This window comes from Nomascus leucogenys, chromosome 5 (assembly GCF_006542625.1).
Source record: "Nomascus leucogenys isolate Asia chromosome 5, Asia_NLE_v1, whole genome shotgun sequence".
Classification (NCBI taxonomy): Eukaryota; Metazoa; Chordata; class Mammalia; order Primates; family Hylobatidae; genus Nomascus; species Nomascus leucogenys.
In genome coordinates this window covers 55,006,867-55,031,259 of record NC_044385.1, presented here as the reverse complement: position 1 = coordinate 55,031,259, position 24,393 = coordinate 55,006,867, and the positions used below count along the sequence as shown (strand labels likewise).

Below are 24,393 nucleotides of genomic sequence, written 5' to 3'. Positions count from 1 at the left end.
TAAACATATAAGAAAGCCTTTAATTTCGTCACCATAAACATTATACTCTGATTGCTCACTTACAGTATAAAATATTTACCCTGCTAAATAAATAAGACGACATTATTGCAAACGGCACTTAAACCCCCGAGAGATAAGACCTCCCTTAGCTCAGGCAGGGGGTGCTCCTGAGTTTCTGTGTGAGATTCCCCAAGCACAGATATACTTTGGGGGCTGAGATGGACAAAGGCTTGGGAAACCACACTTTGTGCTTCTGGTCCTGCAATAGCTCCAAACGGGGTTGTGGAGCCAGTGGGGAAAGTTGGGGGTACGGGAAATTTTGGGCAGTGCCTTCATCAGCCCCGTCCCAGAGAGAGTAGAGGGGAGTGGAAGTGGGGGGAACCAGGCTGGGCCAAGAGAAGAGGGGTGGTTAGGGAAGCCATTGAGACCTGAAGCCCCACCCTCCACCTTCCTTCAACACCCTAACCTTGGGTAACAGCATTTGGAACTACCATTTGGGATGAGTAGAATTTCCAAGGTCCTGGGTTAGGCATTTTGGGGGGCCAGACCCCAGAAGAAGAAGATTCTGGCAATGATCAGCCCAATGACCAGCTATCTCAGGGGACCTGATTGTTGGGGATCCCACCCTACCTAAATATTAGACACCAACACAGAAAAGCTAGCAATGGATTCCCTTCTACTTTGTTAAATAAATAAGTTAAATATTTAAATGCCTGTGTCCCTGTGATGGCAACAGAGGGACCAACAGGCCACATCCTGATAAAAGGTAAGAGGGGGGTGGATCAGCAAAAAGACAGTGCTCTGGGCTGAGGGGACCTGGTTCTTGTGTGTTGCCCCTCAGGACTCTTCCCCTACAAATAACTTTCATATGTTCAAATCCCATGGAGGAGTGTTTCATCCTAGAAACTCCCATGCAAGAGCTACATTAAACGAAGCTGCAGGTTAAGGGGCTTAGAGGTGGGAAACCAGGTGACTGAGTTTATTCAGCTCCCAAAAACCCTTCTCTAGGTGTGTCTCAACCAGGAGGCTAGCTGTTAACCCTGAGCCTGGGTAATCCACCTGCAGAGTCCCCGCATTCCAGTGCATGCAGCCCTTCTGGTCTCCCTGTAGAAGTCCAGACAGAAACCCCCTTGGAAGGCCTCCAGTCAGGCAGCCCTAGAGACTGGGGAGAGAGGAGAGGGACGCCCCAGCCCCCAGCTGTGCAGCTACGCACCTCAGCAGCACAGGGTGGCAGCAGAGAGCCACATTACTTTGGCAGCAACAGAAACTGGCGGCCAGCCCGGCAGCCCCATGGGGCTAACAGGAGTGGGGAGCTGGGACCCAGCGAGGTGGGCCCTCCACCCCAATGTGCTGGAAGTTTTCTACACTGAGTATTTGGCCAAGTCGCTCTTGTCAAATACTACCTGTGTAGCAAAGTAAATGGCGACCAGACCCAGGCCTGCGGCAGACACCATATAGGCAGTGACAGACTGGCTGAGCTGGACGATGGAGCCCATAAACAGGGACGGGGCCACCTGGGACAGCAGGAAGGCACTATCCAGGATGGCGAGATCCAGGCAGATGCCCCGGCCCGGAACCACCCTGGCCTCGGTGGGCTCACCCACCACCACACGTACGGAGACGTCGCAGGCAGAGGCCCCGCACAGCGCGGGTGGAGGCGGGAGCAGGCCACTGCCTCCAGCACCCACGTGCCCATTAGGGAAGGGAGCTCCAGGCTTAGGGCCTGGCAGGAAGCTGGTCATCAGGCTGTCCTCACTGCTAGCGCCTCCAGCATCCCCTCGGTATTTGGGCAGGAACACCTAAGGCGGAGGGGTGAAGAAAAGGGGAAGAGGACAGGTGGGTACCCAGCACTGGCACCCCCCCAGCTGTAAGGACAGACCCTTGCCTCCATCCCAGGGGCAATGGGACTTCATGAGAATCAGGAGCAGGAGAGAAGATGGAGACCCTACTTGGTCCAGGTCTAACCAGCACCCTTCCTCAGGAGTGGGAGAAGGGTAACGGGGTGGGGTGGGGACAAATGTGAACCCAGAAGTCTAGGTCTCCTCTAGCCTCTTAGAATAGGTAAGAGGCAGACAAAGTCAATACCACAGGTCAGAGAGAACAGAGCTCCAAAGTAAGGAAAAGACACAGGGGGAATGAAGACGGTGGTAAGAGATGCACAGAATAGAGGAACAAAAGCCAAGGCAGGGCCCCTGATGGCTGAAACCCCACGCAGGCTCTCCTAACCTTCCTTCCTGCCTGCCCTCCACTCCGACATCTGGAGATCCTCATTGCCCTGTGCAGAGAAGCTCTGCTTCTCTGGGGTCCCAGATGCCACTAGGGTAGCTGCCCTGCCATGAGCTCCCTTGTCCCCAGCCTTGGGGCAGGGAGAATCCAGTAGACCCCAAGCAGAAGGAATGCCCCTCTTCCCACCTCCCCCAGCCCCAGCTGTGCTAATGTGGAAGGCTTCTCACTTCCTTCCTGCTGTCTGACTTAGATCAGAGTGACTGGTCGACAACCATCCCCCCAACCCCTGCCCTTGATGGCCCAGAGCCTCCTATTTAAGGACAAGGCCAGGTCTTAACCAACATTGTCCCCATGCCAGAAGAGTTGAGTTGGCTACATTTGCGAGCTGGAAGCCATGGCAGAGCTCAAACCTGACACCAGGGAAGCCCACGGCTTACCATGCAGCTCAACAAGTGGGCAAAGGAACAGGCAGACAGCGTGCAGTGCCAAGTCTGCCATCAGCTGCTGTTAGGAAAGGGCCTCCCAGGACTTGTCCTCCTTGCCTGCCACCCCCAGGAATGTCCGCTGAGGCTGGAGTTGAGTGGTCCGAGGACAGACATGCTCCTCCATCTGGAGAAGATGGCTAGCCCCAGAACGTTCCCTGGCATGACAGCACACACTCAGGCCTGGCCACTGATGCCAGCCCCCTGCCCCCAGCCCAGGCAAGCAGAAGAGTGAAGCCTGAAGAAGGTTATCAGTGGGCTAACAGGGGTCTCAGGGACCAGGCTCCCCCAGCCAAAACCTTAGCCCCTCCCCTCCATACCTCTCACCCCTGCAGCTACCTACTCAGTTAACCAGCCTCTCAGCTATGAACTTACCTACTCCTCCTCAAGTGCTACGAGACGCAGGGGCAGGTCTTCCCTACAGTCTGAGAGCTCTATGAGAGCAGTCCTGCATCTCCTCCTCCCTTGGGACACCCCAACTTCATGCCCCTCAAGGCAGAGTCCAGCACCCAGGCTTGTAGCTCAGTGAGGTCAGTGGAGGGGACAAGGATGACCACACTGCCTGGGTTAGGTGGCTTCCCAAGGAAGGGGTCCCCTACAGGGGCTAGTTAGTGTAGGGCCAACCAAGAAGGAGGTCCCCACAACTTACACAGTGCCCAAGTGAGTGGGTCAGGTGTCAAGCTCAGATATCTGCCACAGGGGAAGGGGAAAGGGAAGGAGGCAAAGGAGGGAGGCAGGAAAAGAAAAGGGAATTAGACAGAAAAGAAAAATAAGCCAGAAAGAAAGGGGGTAGGAAGGAGCCTGCCCCATCTCAGAGACCAGAGTAGGACACAGGCTAAGTCAGGTTGCTGCTCCCTGAAGAAAGGTGTTGCTAAGGCCGGACCATTCCCACTCCCATCTGCCGAAGCTGAATGGCCCAGGGGTCATCTGATCCAGCGCCCTGCCTCTTCATAGAACTACCAGCCTAGAAGCCTAGGGCTCCTGCTGGCCTGACTCTTCGGGATTTCCACTAACATATTTTGCATTTCCTGCAATCATCCATTCAAGTGCTACACAGTCCTGACCCCAGGAAGTCATTCCCAGAATCTCATCTACACTCTTCTGCAGCCCAAGCCTCTGGCCCTGGGGCTAGGATAAGCTTCCTCTCTGATTCAAAGAAGAATTCTCCGAAGTCTCTTGCCAGATACCAGGTTCTGAGCTAGTCTGCCTCCCAAAAACCCTGACCACCCCTCCCACCCTGACTCCACCCACCGGCCAAGGAGTACCTGCTTCTCCCGGTGGTAGAGGGAGGCCAGTGTGTAGGGCAGGATCTGCAGGGCTGAGAAGGTGAACCCGGTGAGGGCGGCTGAAGCTGTCACCACGGCCACACTGTGGGACAGGCATGTGGCACCGGCAGCCACAGGGAAAGCTGCCACACTGGCCAAATAGACTGCTCGAGTGCCGAATCGCTGCACCAGTCGGTCCATGACCAGAGAGAAGACCAGGGAGATGGTGCACTGCAGGAACAGCCCCAGACTGCCCATCCGAACGCCTGCAGAGGGAGAGAGGCCATCAGACAGGGCCTGGGAGGGAAGGGTAGGAGCAGTCTCGGGGAGATGAGAAGGCGGGACCACAGGCACCTGCTGCACAAGACCTGCTGTGGACCAGCCCTCCTCCCCAGCACCCTTCCCCTTTCTACCTGTAGCAATGGGAGTCTAGGTTCTTCCACTGACCCTCAGAAAATGTGGGCAAAGCCCCTTGCTGAAGGCAGAGGAAGGCGGTCTGAAGGTTTCCTGGGAGTCTCAGCTGTGGGGACAGGCGGGTGAGAGGGAACACAAAGACAGCTGGCCATAGGCTTCAAGACGCTTCTAGGACGCCTGAGCTGGAAGGCGCTGGTGAGATTATTTGGAAAGTCATCGGGGGAGCAGAGGGCACACTGCGGCTGCAACCAGGCAGATTTGAAATCCAGCCTTGACTCCTCCACTCCCTCTAGACTTTGAATAAGCTCCGCCTTTCCTTCTGTCAAACTGGGGCAATGACTCTGATCAAACTCCTAGAGCAGCCAGAGGCCTTCCTGAAACTGCGAGCAGAGATGTTCCACAACCACGAGGAGCCGTGTATGCAGACGGGGTCCATCCCCACCTTCGTGACAGAGAAGGTGGGGCCAGGATGGAGAGGCACCAGCCCAGACACAGCCCCGAGTGTCGTCTCTGGTGGGCGGCTCCCACACCAGGCTCCGCGGCTGCCAAGGCCTTACCTTCATCATAGTGTCTCCGGGCCTCGGTGCCCGGCTCAGCTCTGGGCACGCCTTGGTACAGCCCCTCGCCCACGAAATCCGTGTAAAACAGCGTGAAGGTCATGAGTGCCATCCAGCTGCACAGCTCAGCCACAAAGAGCCGGCGCAGGGTGCGGGGCATGCGGCAGCACAGCTGGTGCAGCCGGGGAAGCAGGGCGCCCAGGTTCCGGAAAGCCAAGCGGGCCCGGCATGGACAGCAGTGGGGCGGCAAGGAGGGGGCCGACAGCCCTTCTGCTGGCTCGGTGGGGCCCAGCGCTGCCTCCTCAGCCACCAGCAGTGTGGCTGCTACGCAGGTGAGGAAGATGAGGGTGAGCAGGCCAAAGAGGCACTCCTCCTGGGTGCCCAGGTAGGGGGCCAGGGCACTGGCGTCCCAGTCAATGGCAGGCAGGAGGTAGCCCAGGCAGCCCCCAAGACTGATCATGAAGGCATAGACAGAGTAGGCCTGGCGACAGTGGTCCGGGTCCCGGAAGAGGTCAGACAGCAGGGCCTCCAGTGGAGTGAAGCACACCTGGCCACAGAAATCCAGCAGCCCCACGCCCAGGATGAGCAGTGCCAGCTCCAGGGGCCTGGGATCCGGGCACAGCAGCCCTGCCAGCCAGCCGGCCCTTGGGATGAGAAAGAGGCTCAGCAGGATGCCCAAGGACAGCGCCCAGATGAAGGGCCGGCGGCGGCCATAGCGTCCGCGCCAGTGGTCACTGGCTGAGCCTAGGAGCGGGACAGAGACCAGACCCAGCACTGGACCGATGCCTGCAAGAAGGGAAGTAGTATGAGTCAATGGCTGGGACAAGTAAAGGGCAAGGGGAAGGGGAACCAAGCTCCGTGAGAAGGATGGAAATAACATTCCATACTCGACACTGTGCTATGTCTTCACGGGGATGCGTAACTTACTCCTCGTAACACAGCATTACAGATGCCCCCTTTTTCAGATGGACAAACTGAGGCATGGAGCAACTAAGAAGTGATACTTATTCAAAGCCGCAGACCTAGGGAGGGTAAGAGGCAGCGTTTCAACAAGCAGTGTGACTCCAGAGCCTGCAATCCTCACAGGGGCCCCTCTCCCTGGGGGTGAGGGGTTGTCACACATGGTGACTACTTGCCTTCTGTGGCTTTTGTAGAATTTATCTGCAGAGTCAGGAGCCTGCCCCTTGTCCTAGGGGTAGGAGCAAGCCCTGGCTGGGAGACCTTGATGGAGTCCCAGCTCTACTGCTCAGCTGCTATTTGGCTTTGGCTAAGACTTACCTAACATCTTAAAAGCCTCTGCTTCCTTCTCTGTAAAATGGATCATCTCAAATGGTGGTTGTAAGCATTAAATGAGATAATTGCTATAAATTATAAAAGGGCTAGCCAAAGGTTAGGAGCATTTCTCCAGTGTCTCCTATGAGCCAGGCACTGTGCAGGACCAGGGATCCAGAGGTGACTGGGGTATGTCCTTGGTATTCTCTTATTTCTCTTGGTGTGCCCCCTCAGCCCAGGGTCACCCTCCTGCCCAGCAATGCCTTCCCAGCAGACCACCTCTCCCTCCAAGCAGCTCCCAGGGCAGAGGTACTCCTGCCCCACATCCCAGGTGGCACGTATCTGGAACAGGAAGGAAGGAGGATGTAGTGACTCACCCAGCACCATGGTCATGAACTTCTCCTCTACCCCCACTTCCAGCAGCAGAGGCGGCACATAGGTGATGCCTGCGGCCAAACACACCTCCAGGCCAAAGGTTAGCAGGTTGACCAGCAAGAGCTGGGCTTTCCGGTGCCGCAGCAGGCGGCTCACCCACAGCCTCTGGACCATAGTGGGCCAGGCGGGTAGGGCTCAGGGGGCCGTTCAAGCACTCTAGAACTGCTTCATCTCGGCTCTGCTCCAGAAGCCGCGGCCTCTCCTCCTTGCTGCCGCCAACTGCCTAGGAATCAGCCAGGCGCCCATTTCCGCCAGCCCTTTGGTGCCGGTCCAGCTTCTCAGCCCATGCTCAACACCTGCTGCTGTGGGGCACCTCAGTGGGGACACATCTCATCACTCAGATCCTAGAAGGGCGGGGCAATCACAAGCACACGGGGTGTTAAGTCCTGGGAGCCAGGTCTCCACGATTTGCTCTAAATTGTCTGGATCCTGATCATTCACAGGCTGGCGACTGGCCCTGCCACCGAGGTGCCACCCCCTTCTGCCCAGTCAGGAAATGCATGTTAATATTAGCCTAAGGCTGACATAATTAATAAGGTAAATATGATTTTTTAAACCTCAGCATACTCCAGAGCCAAACAGATGTCGGTAATTCTCTGTTTCGAAAAATCTACAATTGCCCTTCCCTGTTAGTATTGGGGAGGGGGGGAGCAATCAAACCAACTGAATTTTTAGTTGCCCAGCTATCAAGGTGCCCCTGGAGACCCTCTGCCAGGCCTGGTTTGTTTGCTTTTCTCTTTCTACTCCCCAAACCTGGGGTGTTCAATTCCCCTTTGTTAAGAGTGACACTTCCTATTCTGCATTGCTTGGCCATGAGCCACATTGCACCACAACCCCTAACCCCAAAGACCAGGATGAAGGGGAAAGGGAGGAGAGGCTGTTTTGTTGGGTTGGGTTTTAACTTAGAGAAGGCTCCCTGGGATAAGCCTAGGCCTGAAAATCTCTCCCTTGAGTTTCTCCCTGAGTTCAATGTTCAAGGGGAAGAAACAATCCCTCACGTGGCCGTCCAACTGTCATGGGAGAGTGGAGCCATCCCCAGGTTCTAGCTCACAGGGGCATGAAACCACACCACCTGGCAACACCTGTAATGATACCAGTGACTCCCCCAAGCTGGCAGGATGCCCAGCCACTTCCAGGGCAGCCTTTCTGTGCTCCTTAAATGGCAGAGAAAGGAATTTTTCTGTGCTCTTTTCAATTTTCAGCAGAGAAGTCCCACACCCCTTCCTGCTAGCCCTGCCTCCTGTGCAGAGAGAACCATCCTGTACCTCCCCCGCCAAGCAAGTGGCCTCCAAGTCTTGCTTCCCGACAATACACCTATTGCAGTATCTAAGCCTCTGCTTAGAAGTGACTATGAAAAGCTGGGTGTGGTGGCGCACGCCTATAATCCCAGCACTTTGGGAGGCCGAGGCAGGCGGATCACTTGAGGTCAGGAGTTCAAGACCAGCCTGGCCAACATGGTGAAACCCCGTCTCTGCTAAAAATACAAAAATTAGCCAGGCATGGTGGCAGGTGCCTCCACCACCCCCAGCCCCTACTCATGCCCGCTGCCAATCTCAGCACCTCATAATAAAAGACACTTCAACTTCTCTTATCTTTTCACATAATACTAAGCCCCATGGGGCCTTGCATGTTACAAAGCATGTTGTGGGTGCTCTGAGCTGTGCCACAGAGAAATCAGCCAGGACTGAGTGTGGTGGCTCACGCCTATAATCCCAGAACTTCAAGAGGCCAAGGCAGGAGGATCACTTGAGCCCAGGAGTTTGAGACCAGCCTGGGCAACACAGCGAGATCTCCTCCCTACAAAAAATTTAAAAATTAGCCAGGCGTCGTAGTACGCACCTGTGGTCCCAGCTACTTAACAGGCTGAGATGGGAGGACTGCTTGAGCCTGGAAGGTCAAGGGTGCAGTGTGCAGTGATCAGACCACTGCCTCCAGTCTGGGTGACAGACGGAGACACTGCCTAAAAAAAAAAAAAAAAAAAATCAGATGGCTATCAGTCCCGGGTAAGGTCTGTTCACTCCACCACCATCTTCAGGGGCTTTGCAGCTGGCAGATCATGAAGGAAGGGAATTGAGATAAGGCTGGGCAACCAGCAGCCTCCTCCCCTAAATCCTGCTCAGACTCACCCTTTGGGATGGGGCACACGGCCTCCTATGGAGGTGGCATGAGAAGGTGTGTAAAATACTGACCCATACTGTCTCCAAAAGGAAGGTGGAAGGCCAGACCTCAGTCTTAGCTGAGCTGTCATAGGTTCAACTTGAGCCTCTCATTGCGGCATTTCCATAGTGCCCCCAAGAAGGAAAGCAGGAGACAGCACAGAGACCAAGAGGCAGTGCCATCCAGCCTAAAGGGAGGGGTTCTGCGGCCAAAGGCTTCCAGCCCATTCCACTCCCCACCCTTGTTCTGGGAGGGCCCTGAATGCTAATCTGCTCTGGGTTTTCAGGAGACCTGGGTTTTCAGGTCCTCCCTGAGCAAACAGACTTTGTTAGACCCAGCCTCGCCCATAACCTGCACCCATTCTCTAAGTCCTGGCTGCTCCCTATTGTTTAAAATAAATTGCAGGCCAGGCACAGTGGCTCACATCTGTAATCTCAGCACTTTGGGAGGCTGGAGTGGGAGGATGGCTTGAGGGCAGGAGCTTAAGAACAGCCTGGGCAACATAGCAAGACCCTGTTTCTACAAAAATAAAAATAAAATAGGCCAGGTACAGTGGCTCATGCCTGTAATCCCAGCACTTTGGGAGGCCAAAGCAGGCAAATTACCTGAGGTCAGGAGGTTCGAGACCAGCCTGGCCAACGTGGTGAAACCCCATCTCTACTAAAAATACAAAAATTAGCTGGGCATGGTGGTGTGCACCTACAATCCCAGCTACTCGGGAGGCTGAAGGAACAGAATTGCTTGAACCTGGGAGGCGGAGGTTACAGTGAGCCGAGATTGTGCCACTGCACTCCAGCTCCATGACAGTGTGAAACTCCATCTCAAATAAAATAAAAATAAATACATAAAACAAAAAATAAAAAAATAAAAATTAGCTGGGCATGGTGGCATGCACCTATAATCCCAGCTACTCAGGAGGCTGAGGTGGGAGGATCTCCTGAGTCCAGGAGTTCGAGGCTGCAAGTAAGCTATGATCGTGCCAGTGTTCTCCAGCCTGGGCAACAGAGTGAGACCTGGTCTCTAAAAAATAAGAAAAATAAAATAAACCACAGCTGTCCAGCAACCATTAATCACCCCACTTGCCTTGCCCCTCCCTTAATCCAGTTCCCAGGCCCCCCAGGAATTAGCAGGATCCTTCTTAGCCCACATGGGAAAAAGACAAAAAGAAAGAGGTAAAGAGAAGAGTGCCCCCCACCATCCTCCTACAGCCCAGATAGTTCATTACTAGCCTCCCCCTTCCTGGGGTGCCTTTCTCCAATGCCCCCCACCCCCACCCAGAGATTCTTTACCTGGTAACTAGGGGTTGGGCCAGGTGGGAAAAGGATTTGACTAGGAAGGGGGCAGGCTTCAAGCACCCCTGTATTCTTTGGTTGCAGAGACCGTCCTCCCTCGTTTGAGTTCTACTCTGCCCAGCGGGTCGAGTCCTCTTGACACCCCCAGACTTTACTCTTCCCAGCCCAGAATTGCCTGAGGAGTTCCAAGCCCATAAGCACACTCTACCCTCCAAAGCCCCCCTTTTTCTTATCCTTGCATCCTTTCCAGTGGCCCAGTCCCTGTCATTTCATCCCTGCTCCAGGGTCCTCGGGCTAAGGAGACCACAGAGGACTCCTGAGCACTAAGTCCAGCTGCTCGCCATCCCCCCTCCAGGGCCGCCTTCCCTGGAGCACAAATGGAGGAGCCCAGCCTTTCTCAGTTCTCAGGCTCAGGGAGGTCAGAGAACAAGAAGTCTTTCAGTACCACTTTCCTGGCCACCACTCCAATCAGCAGCCTCAGGGCAAGCTTCTTGCCAAAGCTTGCAAGTGACAGATCAGTGTTGAAACCCCGCCTCCTGCCGCAAGTCTGCGGAACTCCCCCGTCCTCCTGGGGACAGGGTCCAATTCTCCCTTACACCCTCCAGTCTTGGAGATGCTTCTAAAATCCTCCTGCCCTACTACTCCTGGAACACTTTGGCAAAGACAAGATCAACCAGAAGAGCCGGCCTCAGAGTGTTCACCTGGCAAGGAGTGGGCAGGAAGAGGAAGGAAGTGGAGGGGCTGACCTCTCAGAAAGGCAAGGAACAGGCAGCCTTCTAGGACAAGTCCCTCTGAAGTTCCAACCATCTCCCCTCCTCTCTGGGCCCAGCAATGGCAAGACAGCAAGAAAGCTGGAGGAAACCTAAGGCCTCTGGGAACCTTTCTGGAACTCTGCCCCAGGTCATCCTTCTTCATCCTTGGGGGAAAAGAATCAAAAGCCAGGATCAGCAGAGAGACCAAGGGCCCTGGGCAAGGTCAGTGAACCTGAATCCTCACTGCACCCCTCCAGGTACTGGGAGATACATGACCCTATGCACCCCAATATGTGACACCCCCAGGGCTGGCTCCCACCCCAGCAAGAAAAGGGACCGGGAAATGTTTACCTAATGAATGAATGGCTAAGAGCAAGGGGTGGCAGTAGAAGCAAGGGTGAGGGCTTAAGTCCCCCTCCTCCCACGTGCTCCCCACACACCGAGGACTTTCCAGGCCCAACTCCAGAGGGAGCAGCTCCTATGGGCTCAAAGGTGGTGAGTGGCTCAGATAAACCCTCCTGGACTGGAAAGCCCCCACTTCAGACCAGACCCCAAGCAGGGAGTTTTGGGGGAAATGAAACTGAGCAACAGGAACAAACTTGGCCTGAACTTTGTCCAAAATACAGAAGACAGAGTGGCAGAGGAGGAGGAAAGCCGACCCGAGCCCACTCCCTGGTAGCTCCCTAAGGGAAGGGAGGGTCAGAGGGGGATGTATAAAGAGGTCTTTGAGGGCTTTCAAAGGGGCTCCTGCCACCCCGCATGGCTGAGGTGGAGCTGGGGGAGCAGATTCCCTCTACTGACAGACAGAGGCCCGTGGAAGCCCAGGCTGGGGGCAGCCCCCGCCCCGGGCCTGTGTCATGCAGCAATTCTAAGGCCTCTTTATGCAGGCCAGTGTCAAACCCCACCCAGGCACATCAAACGGCTGCAGCCCCCACTCTGACCCCGCATGCTCGGCGACCCTGCGTGTTCCCTGCACACTCACAAAGACGCTCTGCTTTCTCCCAGGCTCCTCAGAAGCGGCTCCTCTCCCCTTCACAGCCACCCCGCAGCCCTCCCCACAGAAGGGGAAATCGGGGGCTGGTGAGGCACAAGGAATAATGACTCAGCTGAGGAAAGCGGGTGGGGTCACCCTGGGCCAACCTCCCGGACACGCACCCCACCAAGGCTGCCCTGCCCCAGGTCAGTGAGATGGCAGAGAAGGGGAGACCCCAGCACCTTGCTCCAAACTGAGCTCTCCAGGGTCGTCTAGGGTGGGGGCAGGGAGTGGAACTCTCAGGTCTGGAGGATCCCCAGCCCTCATCCCCATTACCCACCCCCTACTGGCCCCAGTCCCAGGGGACCAGTGCTGTCACCTTACCTAATGAAACCTGGCACACTGCACTCCCCACCATGAGCCCCACTCTCACGGCAGCTCCACAGGAGCCTTGGGGACACACCAGAAAGAGCCTGCACTAGCCAGGAGACCTGGAAATGAGCATTCTTGTGAGACAATGAGCTCCCCATCATGACAGATCCCCTTTGTGAGGGGTCCTGTGTGCTTGGGCTACTGGGGAGATGGCGGGAGGGACGTGGCATTAGACAACCATGGCTTTGGTGACTCCGAAGCCACTCAGTCTTTGATTCTCTGGGGTGAAATATTTCCAAAGCAGTGAGGGTCTCTGCTTTCCCCAGTCCCGCCCTAGAAAAAAACAGTGATTTGCAGAAAAAGCGGAGGCCCACAACTTCACAGGGCTCCCAGGGGCACCTGAGGACCCCACGCAGAATGAAGCCCCCTCCCCGCACCTCAGGGACTCCTAAGAATAAGGGCCAGCAGTGGGACGGGGGACCCCAGCCCCATCCCGGACTTGCTCCCTGGTGCCTGCCTCCCCCAGGGCCCGGAGGCCAGGGATTTAGAGTTCGCCCTGCTGAGCTGCCTTTTCTTCACCGGGACTGGAAGCCTTCTGCTTAGCAGCTTGTCAGAGAGGGTGAGGGGGCTGCAGGCTGGGACACAAAGGGGGATTAGGGAGAAACCTCTCGGCCTGCAGAGTAATCCATCAAACTCTCTCCGGCTGCCAGCGCCGGCCCCTTCCCACTCAATTCTCCTTCCAGCTGCTGCCGGCCCCCACCCCCTCTGGCTCCTGAGCCCGTCACATCGGGCAGCAAAGAGAATCCCAGGCCCTAGGGGGGCAGAGGGGGCACACCACAGACACTGGGAAAAGGGCAACGGCTCCCTCCCCCCACTCACCCCCAATGTGTGAAAACCCAACAGGTGGCTGTGGCGCGGTGGAGAGTGGCTTTTGTTGCCCTGTCTGAGAGCCCCAGTCCAGCTTTGGAAAGGAAACAAATGCCAGAGGAGATTGGGGGAAGGGGAGGGGAAGGGACAGAGGGGCAGTCCCTAGAGCCAGCACTGCCCTCCCCTCCCCTCCCCTCTCCTACCCAGTGACAAGGATTCTGGGGCTGGCCTGACCCTCACCTTGGCCAGAGTCAGTCCTGGACAGCCTAAGCTGGGGCTGAAGCATGGGGACTCTCCCAAGGGTCACCTGGCAATCCCATGGTGACGGTCAATACAGACACACATTCTGACTCCAGGCACCTGGGCCTCCTGATCACACTTCGTTTCTGAGAACAGCTGCAATCCAAGGTCACACTGGGCATGCCCTCCAAACCAGGACCAGCAGTGCTCTTCAACCTGGAGCTCTCTTCCACCCGAGGGACCACAACCCTCTGAATCCTGACGTCCCCAAACCCTGGCAGACTCTGCAGGCTGACCTGGGTTTGGCAGTCTGCCTGACCTGGGTTTGCATGCCAGCTCCACCACTTACTATAATTGCATGAGCCTGTAACTTGACCTTCCCGTGCCTCAGTTTCCTCATCCACAATGAACAATAGCAGGCCGGGCACGGTGGCTCCTGCCTGTAATCCCAGCACTTTGGGAGGCCGAGGCGGGCAGATTACCTGAGGTCAAGAAGTTCGAGACCAGCCTGGCCAAAATGGTGAAGCCCCATCTCTACTAAAAATACAAAAATTAGCCAGGCCCAGGCATAGTGGCACACACCTGTAATCCCAGCTACTCGGGAGGCTGAGGCATAAGAATTGCTTGAAACCGGGAGGTCAAGGTTGCAGTGAACCGAGATCGTGCCACACTGCACTCCAGCCTGGGCAACAGGGTGACTCTGTCTCAAACAAACAAACAAACAAAAAACCACAAAAACACACAGAAAACAGAAAAGAAAACGCACAATAGCAGCTAACATTGAGGTTATAATACATACTAGGCACTCTGCTGTGCATCTTGGTCTTCCAACCATCCGATGAGGTGGGTACAATTAGTATACCCATTTTACAGGCACGGAAACTTAGATTAATACCACCAACTTCATAGATGTGGAGTGTGTTTGAGATACAGGATATGAAAGTTCCTGGCGGCCACTTCTTTGGTTGCCTCCTCAGCGGAGGAAGGGCTCTTTTTTTTTTTTTTTTTTTTGAGACGGAGTCTCGCTCTGTCACCTAGGCTGGAGTGCAGTGGCGCGATCTCGGCTCACTGCAAGCTCCGCCTCCCGGGTTCACTCCATTCTCCTGCCTCAGCCTCTCGGAGTAGCTGGGACTACAGGCGCCCGCCACCACGCCCGGCTAATTTTTTGTATTTTTAGTAGAGACGGGGTTTCACCGTGGTCTCGATCTCCTGACCTCGTGATCCGCCCGCCTCGGCCTCCCAAAGTGCTGGGATTACAAGCGTGAGCCACGGCGCCCGGCCAGGGCTTTCTCATTCCCAAACAGGAGCGGCTGTGGTTAGGGGAGACCAACTACACTTTCTTCTCGGTTTCCATTCCCCCCCTCACCCACGTGCCTCTCCCACCACACCAGCGCCTCTTCCAGCCCCTAGCAGCAAGAGGAATGCCAAGAATGCAACTGCCTCCCCAGGTGCTGGCCCCAACAGGTGAGGAGAGGTCACTGCAGCAGACCTGTCTGCTGGAGGAAGGCTGAGAAGGGAGGCAGAAGGTGGGACAAAGATCCCGTAGTTATGAGACAGCACGATTTCCATCCACAGGGAAAACGAACACAGTGGCCGACCCCTACTAACTGCCTCAGAGGCGTCTAGCGTGTGCCACGTACTTGATATATTGTACCTTCTATTAACTCATACAATTCATACACTCCAAATCCAAGGTAGGTGTTTAATATTCATATTCAAAATGAACAGCTCAGTCTCAAGGTTGTGCAAATAAACAATGGTTGAGCAGAGAATTCGAACCATTTGAAAATGCTGGAAGGTGCTCTGAACTGAGAGCCAGGAGACAGCAGTCCTGTTTCAGCCACTTTTTTTAAGAGCTGTGTACCCTAGACAGGCCATCTCACCTCTCTGGGACTCAGTTTCTACACCCATAAAATGAGAGCTAATCTGGATAATGCTGAAGGTTCTTTACCTCTGTGCAGCCAGGTGATCTCACATGCACCCCCTACCCCTGGCAGTTGCTTCTTCACGGGCAGGTACCCTCTAAGCGCTCACTGACGAGGCTACATGACATTCAGGAAGGGATTCATGTTCACCCTTGTGAAATAGGAATATAAAATCCCTACTTTGTATTTGGACTTTCATGGCCTCCTACCAATGAGTCAAGGGGAATGAGGTGGAGAAGGACGCCCCAGCTGCACTTACCCCATCCTTCACCTGCCCACACACTCTCAGGTACCAACACAGTGCCAAGGGTCAGCGGTCACCTGAAACTAAGCCGAGTAACCAGGACATCTGGGGGCAGAACTACCCTCTTCCCTAGTCCTTCCCAGAGTTGGACTCTGTTCCTGGCAGAAATTAGTAACTGAATTCTCTTCTTGGGCCACAATAAATGCTTCCCTACAAGGCGGGGCAGCAGTACCAAGAAATTCCTTGGCCCAAGGTAGGGGAATAGGAACACGGAGGGGGAAGAGGGAGCTTGGCACAGTGTCCAGGCCACTTGGAAGTTCCTTCCCCCCATCCTGCCTTTTCGTACAGCCCCTGAAAAGAGAAGCCTAAATGGCCTTCCTCCTACTGAACTTGAACCCTGCCAGTCAGCCAGGCTAGACAGCTCTCCCTATCCATGTACAGCCAATCCTAGTCTTCCCTTTAGCCTGGCCTCCCTTAGGAGGTGAGGTATACAGGAAAGAGGCCAGGAGACTAAAGATCTATGAAAACCTACAGATGGGCAGTGCCCTGGACCAAGAGTCAGACCATGGTGCTGGTTCCAACTCTGCCATGTCCCACACCTCTAGGGTTTCAAACTCAGTGGCCTGTAAGGCTTTATTAGATCTGAGTCCTAGAGTCTGTGATCAGTCCCATTTATAAACAGAGGGCTCCAAGTCAGACTCAGTACTCTCCAAGTGTGTTCTCAAAAACAGTCACTCAGTGGTGAGCAAGGAAAGGGTGGGCTCCCAAAGAAACTCATTTTCTGATTTAAAGATCGCAAGCTTGCTGACCCTTGGAAGTATACCTCAGTGCATGCAACCTAACCTCCCCTAAGGGAATGTCAAACAGCACTGAAACCCACCCACCCGCCCACACCTAACACCACAGAGCCTCAATTGTGCGTAAGCCTGCTGTTAAGGTGCTGGGGACACAGACACAACTGATCGCAGCTCCCTTTGGCAAAAGGGATAAAATGCAATCGGTGTGCAATGAGGTGGCATAGTGGCACAAGTGTGAAGATACAAATCCACGTGGCGGGGGTGGGACCCAATGTGGGGGGCACATGCAGTTCTTCCAGGGCTTCCTTGAGGGAATGGCCATGTTGCTTAGCCTTGAAGGATAAGCAGATAGGTACCACGCAGTATAGGGATGGGGGTGGGGGAGATCCCTTTTTCCTCCCTATCATAAAGGTCAGAACGGACACTTCTATAACGAAAGATATGGTAACAAGAAAAAAGCATAACAGGCTGGGTGCAGTGGCTCACGCCTGTAATCCCAGCACTTTGGGAGGCCGAGGGAGGCATATGACTTGAGGTCAGGAGTTTGAGACCAGCCTGGGCAACATGGTAAAACCTCATCTCTACTAAAAATAGAAAAATTAGCTGGGTGTGGTGGCACGTGCCTGTAATCCCAGCTACTCAGGAGGTTGAGGCAGGAGAATCACTTGAACCTGGGAGGCAGAGGTTGCAGTGAGCTGAGATTGCGTGACTACACTCCAGCCTGGGCAACAGAGTGAGGTGCCATCTCAAAATTGACGCTGTTTCCAAAAAAAAAAAAAAAAAGAGAGAGAAAAGCATACAAATTTATTTGATCATAGTTTTATATGACACGAGAGCCCTTAGAAATGAAAACCCAAAGACACAGGGTGAAGTATCTTTTCTTTTTTCTTTTTGAGACTAGCTCTCATTCTATTGCCCAGGCTGGTGTGCAGTGACACGATCTCAGCTCACTGCAACCTCTGCCTCCTGGATTCAAGCAATTGTCCTGCCTCCGCCTCCCAAGTAGCTGGGACTACAGGCGTGTGTCACCACGCTAAGCTAATTTTTGTATTTTTAGTAGAGGTGGGGTTTCACTCTGTTGGCCAGGCTGGTCTCGAACACCTGACCTCAGCTGATCCACCCAACTCGGCCTCCCAAAGTGCTGGGATTACAGGCGTGAGCCACCACGCCCAGCCTAAGTATCCATTTTTATGCTTAGGTTTGAGGAAGCACACACAGGATACAGAAATGTGATCGGACAAAAATGGTATGAGCTAATGCTAATACACTGAGTGGTGAAGCTCAGCAAGGCCTGTCCAGATTCTTCTCGGCCTCTCCGTTGCCGGATTTCTTCCTCCCAGGAATGGGGTAGGACCCCTCTGCAATGAGGGCCTTATGACTACTATCAAACAAGGCAGGTCAGATCATTTCTTTATCACCAGTTCTTACCCAGAAAGCCAGGAGAAAGAGTAATATTTTTAGGTTGCATGGCTGGCTTTGGGGAGAAGGGTTCTAGTTTCTATGACCTGCCCTGGAAAAGAGGGATTCGCTTTGGCCTGCCTCAGGAGAGAATAAGGGGTGAGAGACAGGAGATCAGACAGAAACTTTGCCTCTGAGGCCTTCACTTTGGGGTATTGTTTTCTGAGCCCCCAACAGCAGAAAAGGGTGTATGTCTGTAAAACAAGGCCCATGGAGCCTGGGACTTCTAATCACTCCCACCCCTCCTTTTGGTCTCTCCCCAGTGAGGTGTGCTGGAAACAATACCGGACTCAAAATCATGAGACTGGGTTTTGATCTCAGATCCGGGCTGGCTATCTGTGTGTCCCTAGATGATTCAGCATACCTCCATGGGCACCCAAATAAGGGAATTCATCAGCACTAGGCTTGTTTTTGCTTCCAACGTGGTCACCGTGCTCCAGTTACTTCCCCTTCCTGGACTGCCTCTCCCCTCCATCTGAGCCCTGCCCAGCTCAAATCTCACACCTCCTCCACAGCCCCCTGGAAACCAAGCCGTCAAGTATCCCCTCTCCCCGCTAAATCTCAACTGCTCTAACCAGGCAGCCCCCAGGGTTGGAGGCTGCCCACTGTCCTCAGTGTCTTGGATTTGCAGTCCTTCCCCCACTGCCGTCCTCCCCACTAGTGCTTCAGCTCCTGGAAAGCAGGAAGCACAGGCCCTGAGAGGAATAGGTGCCCAATAGAAGGCCTATGGGTAAGGCTGAATCAGGATTCCCATTGGATGTGATTTTACCAGTGTGCCTGGGATCCAGGCAGAGCCACGTTCAAGCTACCTGGGTGCTCCGCTCACTAAGGACAGGAGCCAGGAGTGGGAATCTAAATTGCCACATCCCTAGGGATGGGCCAGGCACTCCTAGCTTGAACACTATTTGCCAACTCAAAGTACACTTGAGATTAGCGAGGCTGGGGGCAGCGGGGCACACAGCGACCACAGGGGAAAGACAAGAACTGCTGTTGTGGGCTGGCTGCTCCTGAGGGTATCCCATCCTGGCTGGGCATCCTGCTATCCTGGATATGGTGACTGGGGAACTGTGGACTACAGCACCAGGAAGTGGCCTCCAAACCCCTTCTTGCTGGCTGGTTCCCCGCTCCCCAGAAAGTGATCTCCAGAAGTAACAAAGAAGGGGAAAGGAACAAACATCTATGGAACACCTGGCGTGTGCAGGTGCTTGGCTGAACATGCACATCACGTTTAATCCTCACCATACCCATGCAAGGTGAATCTTATCTCCATTTTACAGGCAATGAAGTCAAGGCCAATAGGGGAAGCAGGCCCATGGCCAACATCAGAAGCAAGAGATTCCACAAGTCAGTCAGGGCCGGTGGCAAAACTGTGGATTTCTTCCCGTGGAGGGGAAAACACAGACCATGTAGTAGAAAAAAGGATTCAACAGGAAGTTCTGGCCAGGGATCAGGAGCATCCCGTGATGGCTCTGTCACCAGCTGCCCCCTCTCCCCAGCCCAAGCAGAGACACTTAATACACTGGACAAAGCTCAACACTCCAGCTCTATTGCTGGGAGTCGAGTGGCATCAGTGTTCAAGACACTGGGCCTGGTACCAGCTGGTCCAGTCTCCACCCCTGCTGCCCAGCAAACAGGGCCACTAACTGTTCAAAGAAAGCTAGGCTGGATTTTTTTTCCGGACACCAAAGAACAGTGCAAAAGATCCTAGGGGTTGGGGAGGGAGGACAAAGCAGAATCCCAACTTCAGGGCACCCTCCCTATACAGTTTTCCTAAAAATAACAACAAATAACTCTTTGCACGGAAGGCTCTTAACTTCTCAGGATATACATTCATGTTCATGGTACCCTTTTCCAGCCTGAGGGGTACACTCTGGGAAGGTAGGCTGGGCAGGGGTTTCTGCACTAATTAAATAGAAGTCACATAGTAGCAGAGTAGTACAGGAGAGATATGGACATCCAATCCTGCTGTGATCTTTGCACAGGACCACAAGTTCAACTGCAGATGTGTCCTTCGTAGCTTACATATAGTTATCTATGGGCCAATTCCCTTGCTAAGAAACTCTGGTTTCTAAGTGGAAACCACAATGATTGACTCCATTGTCACCAAATAACAGCAGCTGACATTTATCAAGCTCTTTTTACAAGCAGCTGCTGTGCTCAGAGCTTTACCTACATCAGCTTATTTAATCCTGGAAATACAGTGAGGTAGGTACTATTAGCCTCATTTTACAGAGGAGGAAGTTGAAACAGTTTAAATAACTTGTGCAAGAGGAAATCAGATTCAAATCATTTTGCCAAAGCTCAATCTCTCAACGGACTCCCCAAAGTCCAGGAGACCTTGCTACCAAAGAAATAAGGTCTAGAGCAGATTTTTGTTTTCTGTTTTTTAAGAGCAAGGCCCAAGAAGAGAGTCCCAGGCTAGGCACTGCTGTCTATTCAGTCCCAAATGATTGATACAATATATAGTTGGTACTAACATTTATTGAGCACTTATGTGTCAGACACACAGTTTAGTACTCTATATACAATATTTAATAAAGCTATAATTTTTAGACTTTATATATCACATAATTATATGTTTATAAATTTTATGTCTGTTATAATCTACTTAACAAAGCCATACAGTAAGTATTATCATTCCCATTTTGCAGCCAGGGATACTGAGGCTTGGACGAGGTTAAGTAACTTGCCAAGCTGGTGGAGCTCACCTAGTGAAGCAGCCAATATAGAAACTGTCTTTCTGGCTGGGTGCAGTGGCTCACGCCTGTAATCCCAGCACGTTGGGAGGCTGAGGTGGGCAGATCACTTGAGGTCAGGAGTTCAAGACAAGCCTGGCCAACATGGTAAAACCCTGTATCTACTAAAAATACAAAAATTAGCCAGGCATGGTGGCGGGTGCCTGTAATCCCAGCTACTTGGGAGGCTGAGGGGGGAGAATCACTTGAACCCAGGAGGCGGAGGCTGCAGTAAGCTGAGATCGTGACATTGCACTCCAGCCTGGGCAACAAGAGTGAAACTTCGTCTAAAAAAAGAAAAGAAAAGAAACTTATCAGGCTGTGACGTCCAGATGATAGTACTTAAAGTCTTCAAGTTAACTTTACTTTGAGTCTTCAGACCAGCCTTGCCCAAGCTGAAAGCTCCAGTTTGGGTAAGGGGAGAGCTGGAGGGAGGCCTCCACTCTCCCTCCACCACCCAGTGGCCTGGAAGGGGCTCAGGAGAACACCAGGGATAACTGTCTACTCCTCCTCCTCCTTCAAGGTTATTCAGGGAGCCAGGAGGGATGGGGAAGTTCACCACACACTCCATGAATACATAGGAAAACTCCCCCTAACACACACCCACTAAATTGGGGCCTGTCTGTCCACAGCTGTACATTCATCCACAGCTGTATTTTTATCTTCAAACTCATTCTGCTGACTCAAGCTGCATTTTCTGAGCACTTTCAGAACAACAGAGTCCTGGCTCCACGACAGGCCTGGTGGGAGGAGATAAGGGAGGAATGAGGGAATGGGACTGATCCAACAGAATGGCCTGCGACCTCAAATTAGGTCCCACTTATCCCCTACAATATGCTGCTCTATGGGTTTCCTCAGGCTTCCCGTCTAGCCTGGGCCTCCTGGGCCCTTCCACTCCCACCCCACAGGCCAGCCTGTTTCCCAGGCCTCGGGCAGGTGAGTCTACACCAAGGCGGTCTCTGCTCTGAAAGGAGATCTGCTAAGTGCATCAGGAAAGGTAGTCCGAAGTCCCTAGGACCTCAACCTCACCCCTGAGCAAAGGTTCCAGGACCCCAGCAAGGGTCACTCTGGGCCCTGGTCAACTGGCAATGCCCGGCTGCAGACTCCAGGGCAGCAAGACAGCAGCTGGTCTATTCTTAGTCCCTGCTCCACTGGGACCGGGTCTGTGTAACAGCTGAAGGGCGAGTCCTCACCAGGTACCCACCATGCCAAACCCTTCCCTACCCCCAACTCTGGCCCCCTGGAAAAAGAGGAAGCATAGGGAACACGCCCTGGGGTGGGGAAAAGCTGAGCAGGTCAAGAGTGTCTGTCAGGAAGATGGAGGCTGATTCAGAGGTCAAGGGCAAGAGCAACTCACAGGACTGCAGTGCCTGGGGGGAGCGGAAGACTACAGGAAGGCCTGACCCGCACTCGGGAGAAAGCATGCAGGTCCCTGGGGCTTTTCCAGCAGGCCTGCCCAGGCCCAGAGCTCTGAGAAGTTGCATGGGATGCCCAGGTACCACCACATCACACCTGTTTGCCGTTTGCAGAACTCTCTCCTTCCCCACCTGAGACCTGGAAGGCGAGGAGAAAACAGCGGCCTTTCTCTCCCCACAGAGGGGGAAACTGAGGCTGAAAAGGGGACACAGTAACACACACACACACACACACACACACACACACACACACACAGTCCAGTCCCAACTCTGTGCCCGGAGCTCGCCCCAGGTGTAGGTCCAAGAGGGCTCAGTCCCCCTTCCCTCTCTTAATAACTCACTCTTCCTCAAGAAAGCCGGCCCGGGCCTGAGCACCCCGCGGCGCCGCGGCCGTCGGCCCCCGTCCCGGCTCCCCCAAGTCCCGGACTGTGCGCGCCGCAGTGACTCATCCTGCCCCTTTCCGGTGAAGCCCAGACAAGAGAAGAAAATAAACGCAACTTTCCAAAGAAAAGTCTGACGCGGGAGGCTGCAACAGGAGCCAGCGGCCGGTCCGCCAGCCGTCGGCCCGGCCTGGCCCGGGGCTCCGGGGAGGGGCCGCTCCCCGCCCACACCGCCGCCCGGCCTGGGACAGCGCGGGCACCTCCTGCCTGCCCGCCCTCCGCGGAAGAAAGCACAGCTCAGCGGGGACCCGTGCAGGCGCCGGGCACTCGGCACCCGTCCCGGCAGAGCGCGTGGGACGCGCCCTCCTGTGGGATTCGCGTGGGGCTCGGCGCGCAGCGCCCCGGACGGCCACGGCGCGGCCCCATCCCTCGGGGCGCAAAACACGCGACACCGCGGAGCTCGGCCACGCACTGCTGCTCCCTTTCCCGCGCCGAGACTCTCACCCCTGGGAGAGGAAGGGGCGCGCTCCTACCTGGCCGAGGCGCGCGGCTGTCACCCGGAGCCAGCGCGTGCAGGCTGGTTCCCCCCCGTTCCTAGCCCCCTACGCGCGCCAGCCGGCGGCTTTTAAATCTCCAGGTTACTCCGCGGGGGGAGAGAGCATGCGCGCTGGGACTGCCAGGAGGGGGGCGGGGCGAGGCGGGACGGAGGTGGGGGGTGCTGCGAGGGGGGATAGAGGGGTGGGGCTGGTACCCAGGGGAAGAAAGCGGGAGGTCTCGAAGCTGGCTTTGTAGCCGCACCGCGACGCAGCCCCCGTGTGGCTCCCAGACTGCCCTATCATTACCTAGGGCAGGGCACCGCCCCCTCTGTCGCTCGCCACCAAACATTTAGGTGAAAGCTACCCGGTTTCGCGGGGCACCTCCCCTCCCCTCCTCGGAGCCAGTCTGCTGCGACCATTACCCAGGCGTGCCATTCTGGCCACCCGATCTCCAGGCAGAGCTGCTCCCTACCTGTCCAGGACCATCCCTTCAAAGGAGATGTCACATTCTCTCCGAATTACCCTCCTGCTCTTTGCTATTCTCCGACGCAGATAGAGCTAACTCAATCCCTCTTTCTGCGCTGAAAACCAAATTCCAATTTTTTTTCTCCTTAAGAGTGTATACGGGGAAGAATGGATAATAAATTGCCAATGAAATGTTCTCTTTGTCAGCTCTTGAGCAAGGTCCTAACAGATACCTGTTCCAGAATGTCTTTGATGGAGTCCCAGGCTGGCCCTGGGGGTGGGCGTGGGGGGGCAGTTTTGTCTTTTTTTCCTCCATGGAGTTTTATTGGGTGGAGAGAAATCCAATTTAGTGGGATTGTTGACTTGAATACTGCAAAGTCCTAGGAAGATGCCTTTGAAGGGGAAGACCTGGTTGGCTAAGGCCAACCAGGCACTGGGGCACTCACTGGGTTCCAATGCTGGCCCTGTGTCAACAGCCGTGTGACGTGGGCCAAGTCCCTTCCATGTTCTGGGCCTCTCTAAGAGGGGGTTAGCCAAATGATTTCTAAGGGCACCTTCCAGCTGAGAGGTAGAGGGAGGCAGAGAAGAAAGGGAGATAGAGAAGGGAGAGGAAAACAGTGGCGCCCTGGTGGTAGTGGGGAACAGAGAGCAGGTGCCAGAGAGAGTTGAGAAGAGAAAAAATCAAGAATCTACCTTCTGAGTCACTAAACAAGTTTAACTTGAAAACTGTCTCAGCGTTGCCTCCCTGGAGCACACACACCTCTACCTGGGGACCCTCCTGGCGATGGCTTTCCAAAGTCTTTGGCATACCCTCTTGCGGCCAGCAGAGAGACTAGGATGGAGTCCAGGGTCTCTGAGCTGGTGTCCCCTCTCCTCCAGGAAAGAGGTCAGGAGTCAGAGGAAATTTCAGGTCAGCTGGAAAATTACAGAGCCAGGAGAGAGTGGACGGTGGTATTTTGCAGGCTTGGGAAAGAACACTGGGAACATGAGAGAGTTGTCGCACCACAGACAAGTGAGAGCCCCCCTCTTCCTCCTGCCTCCCACCACTTCTTTCCAGGGGCCCTTGTGCTTTGTGCCTTGTGACAGGGGGATAAGGAAGGAGAGCTCAGGGAAGTGAGCACACAGCCTGGATCC

At 54.5% G+C, this 24,393-nt stretch overlaps 1 protein-coding gene across 1 annotated transcript; it reads right to left on the bottom strand.

Annotated features, from left to right (window-relative positions):
* On the bottom strand, nt 1-23,009 carry SLC45A3 (solute carrier family 45 member 3). Its single transcript, XM_003273175.4, has 5 exons — nt 22,792-23,009; nt 6,594-6,995; nt 4,945-5,730; nt 3,974-4,239; nt 1-1,799 (listed from the first exon to the last, which is right to left on the bottom strand). The coding sequence occupies exons 2-5, from the start codon at nt 6,763-6,765 to the stop codon at nt 1,362-1,364; spliced, it is 1,662 nt and encodes a 553-aa protein (XP_003273223.1). The 5' UTR covers nt 6,766-6,995; nt 22,792-23,009; the 3' UTR covers nt 1-1,361.
* Nucleotides 23,010-24,393: the final 1,384 nt, after the last annotated feature.

Coding starts and splice junctions, on each gene's coding strand:
- SLC45A3 (XM_003273175.4), bottom strand. CDS start 6,765: ATGGTCCAGAGGCTGTGGGTGAGCCGCCTGCTGCGGCACCGGAAAGCC. Junction 5,731..6,593: donor GTTCATGACCATGGTGCTGG/GTGAGTCACTAC, acceptor CCCTTCTTGCAG/GCATCGGTCCAGTGCTGGGT. Junction 4,240..4,944: donor CCGGAGACACTATGATGAAG/GTAAGGCCTTGG, acceptor CTCCCTCTGCAG/GCGTTCGGATGGGCAGTCTG.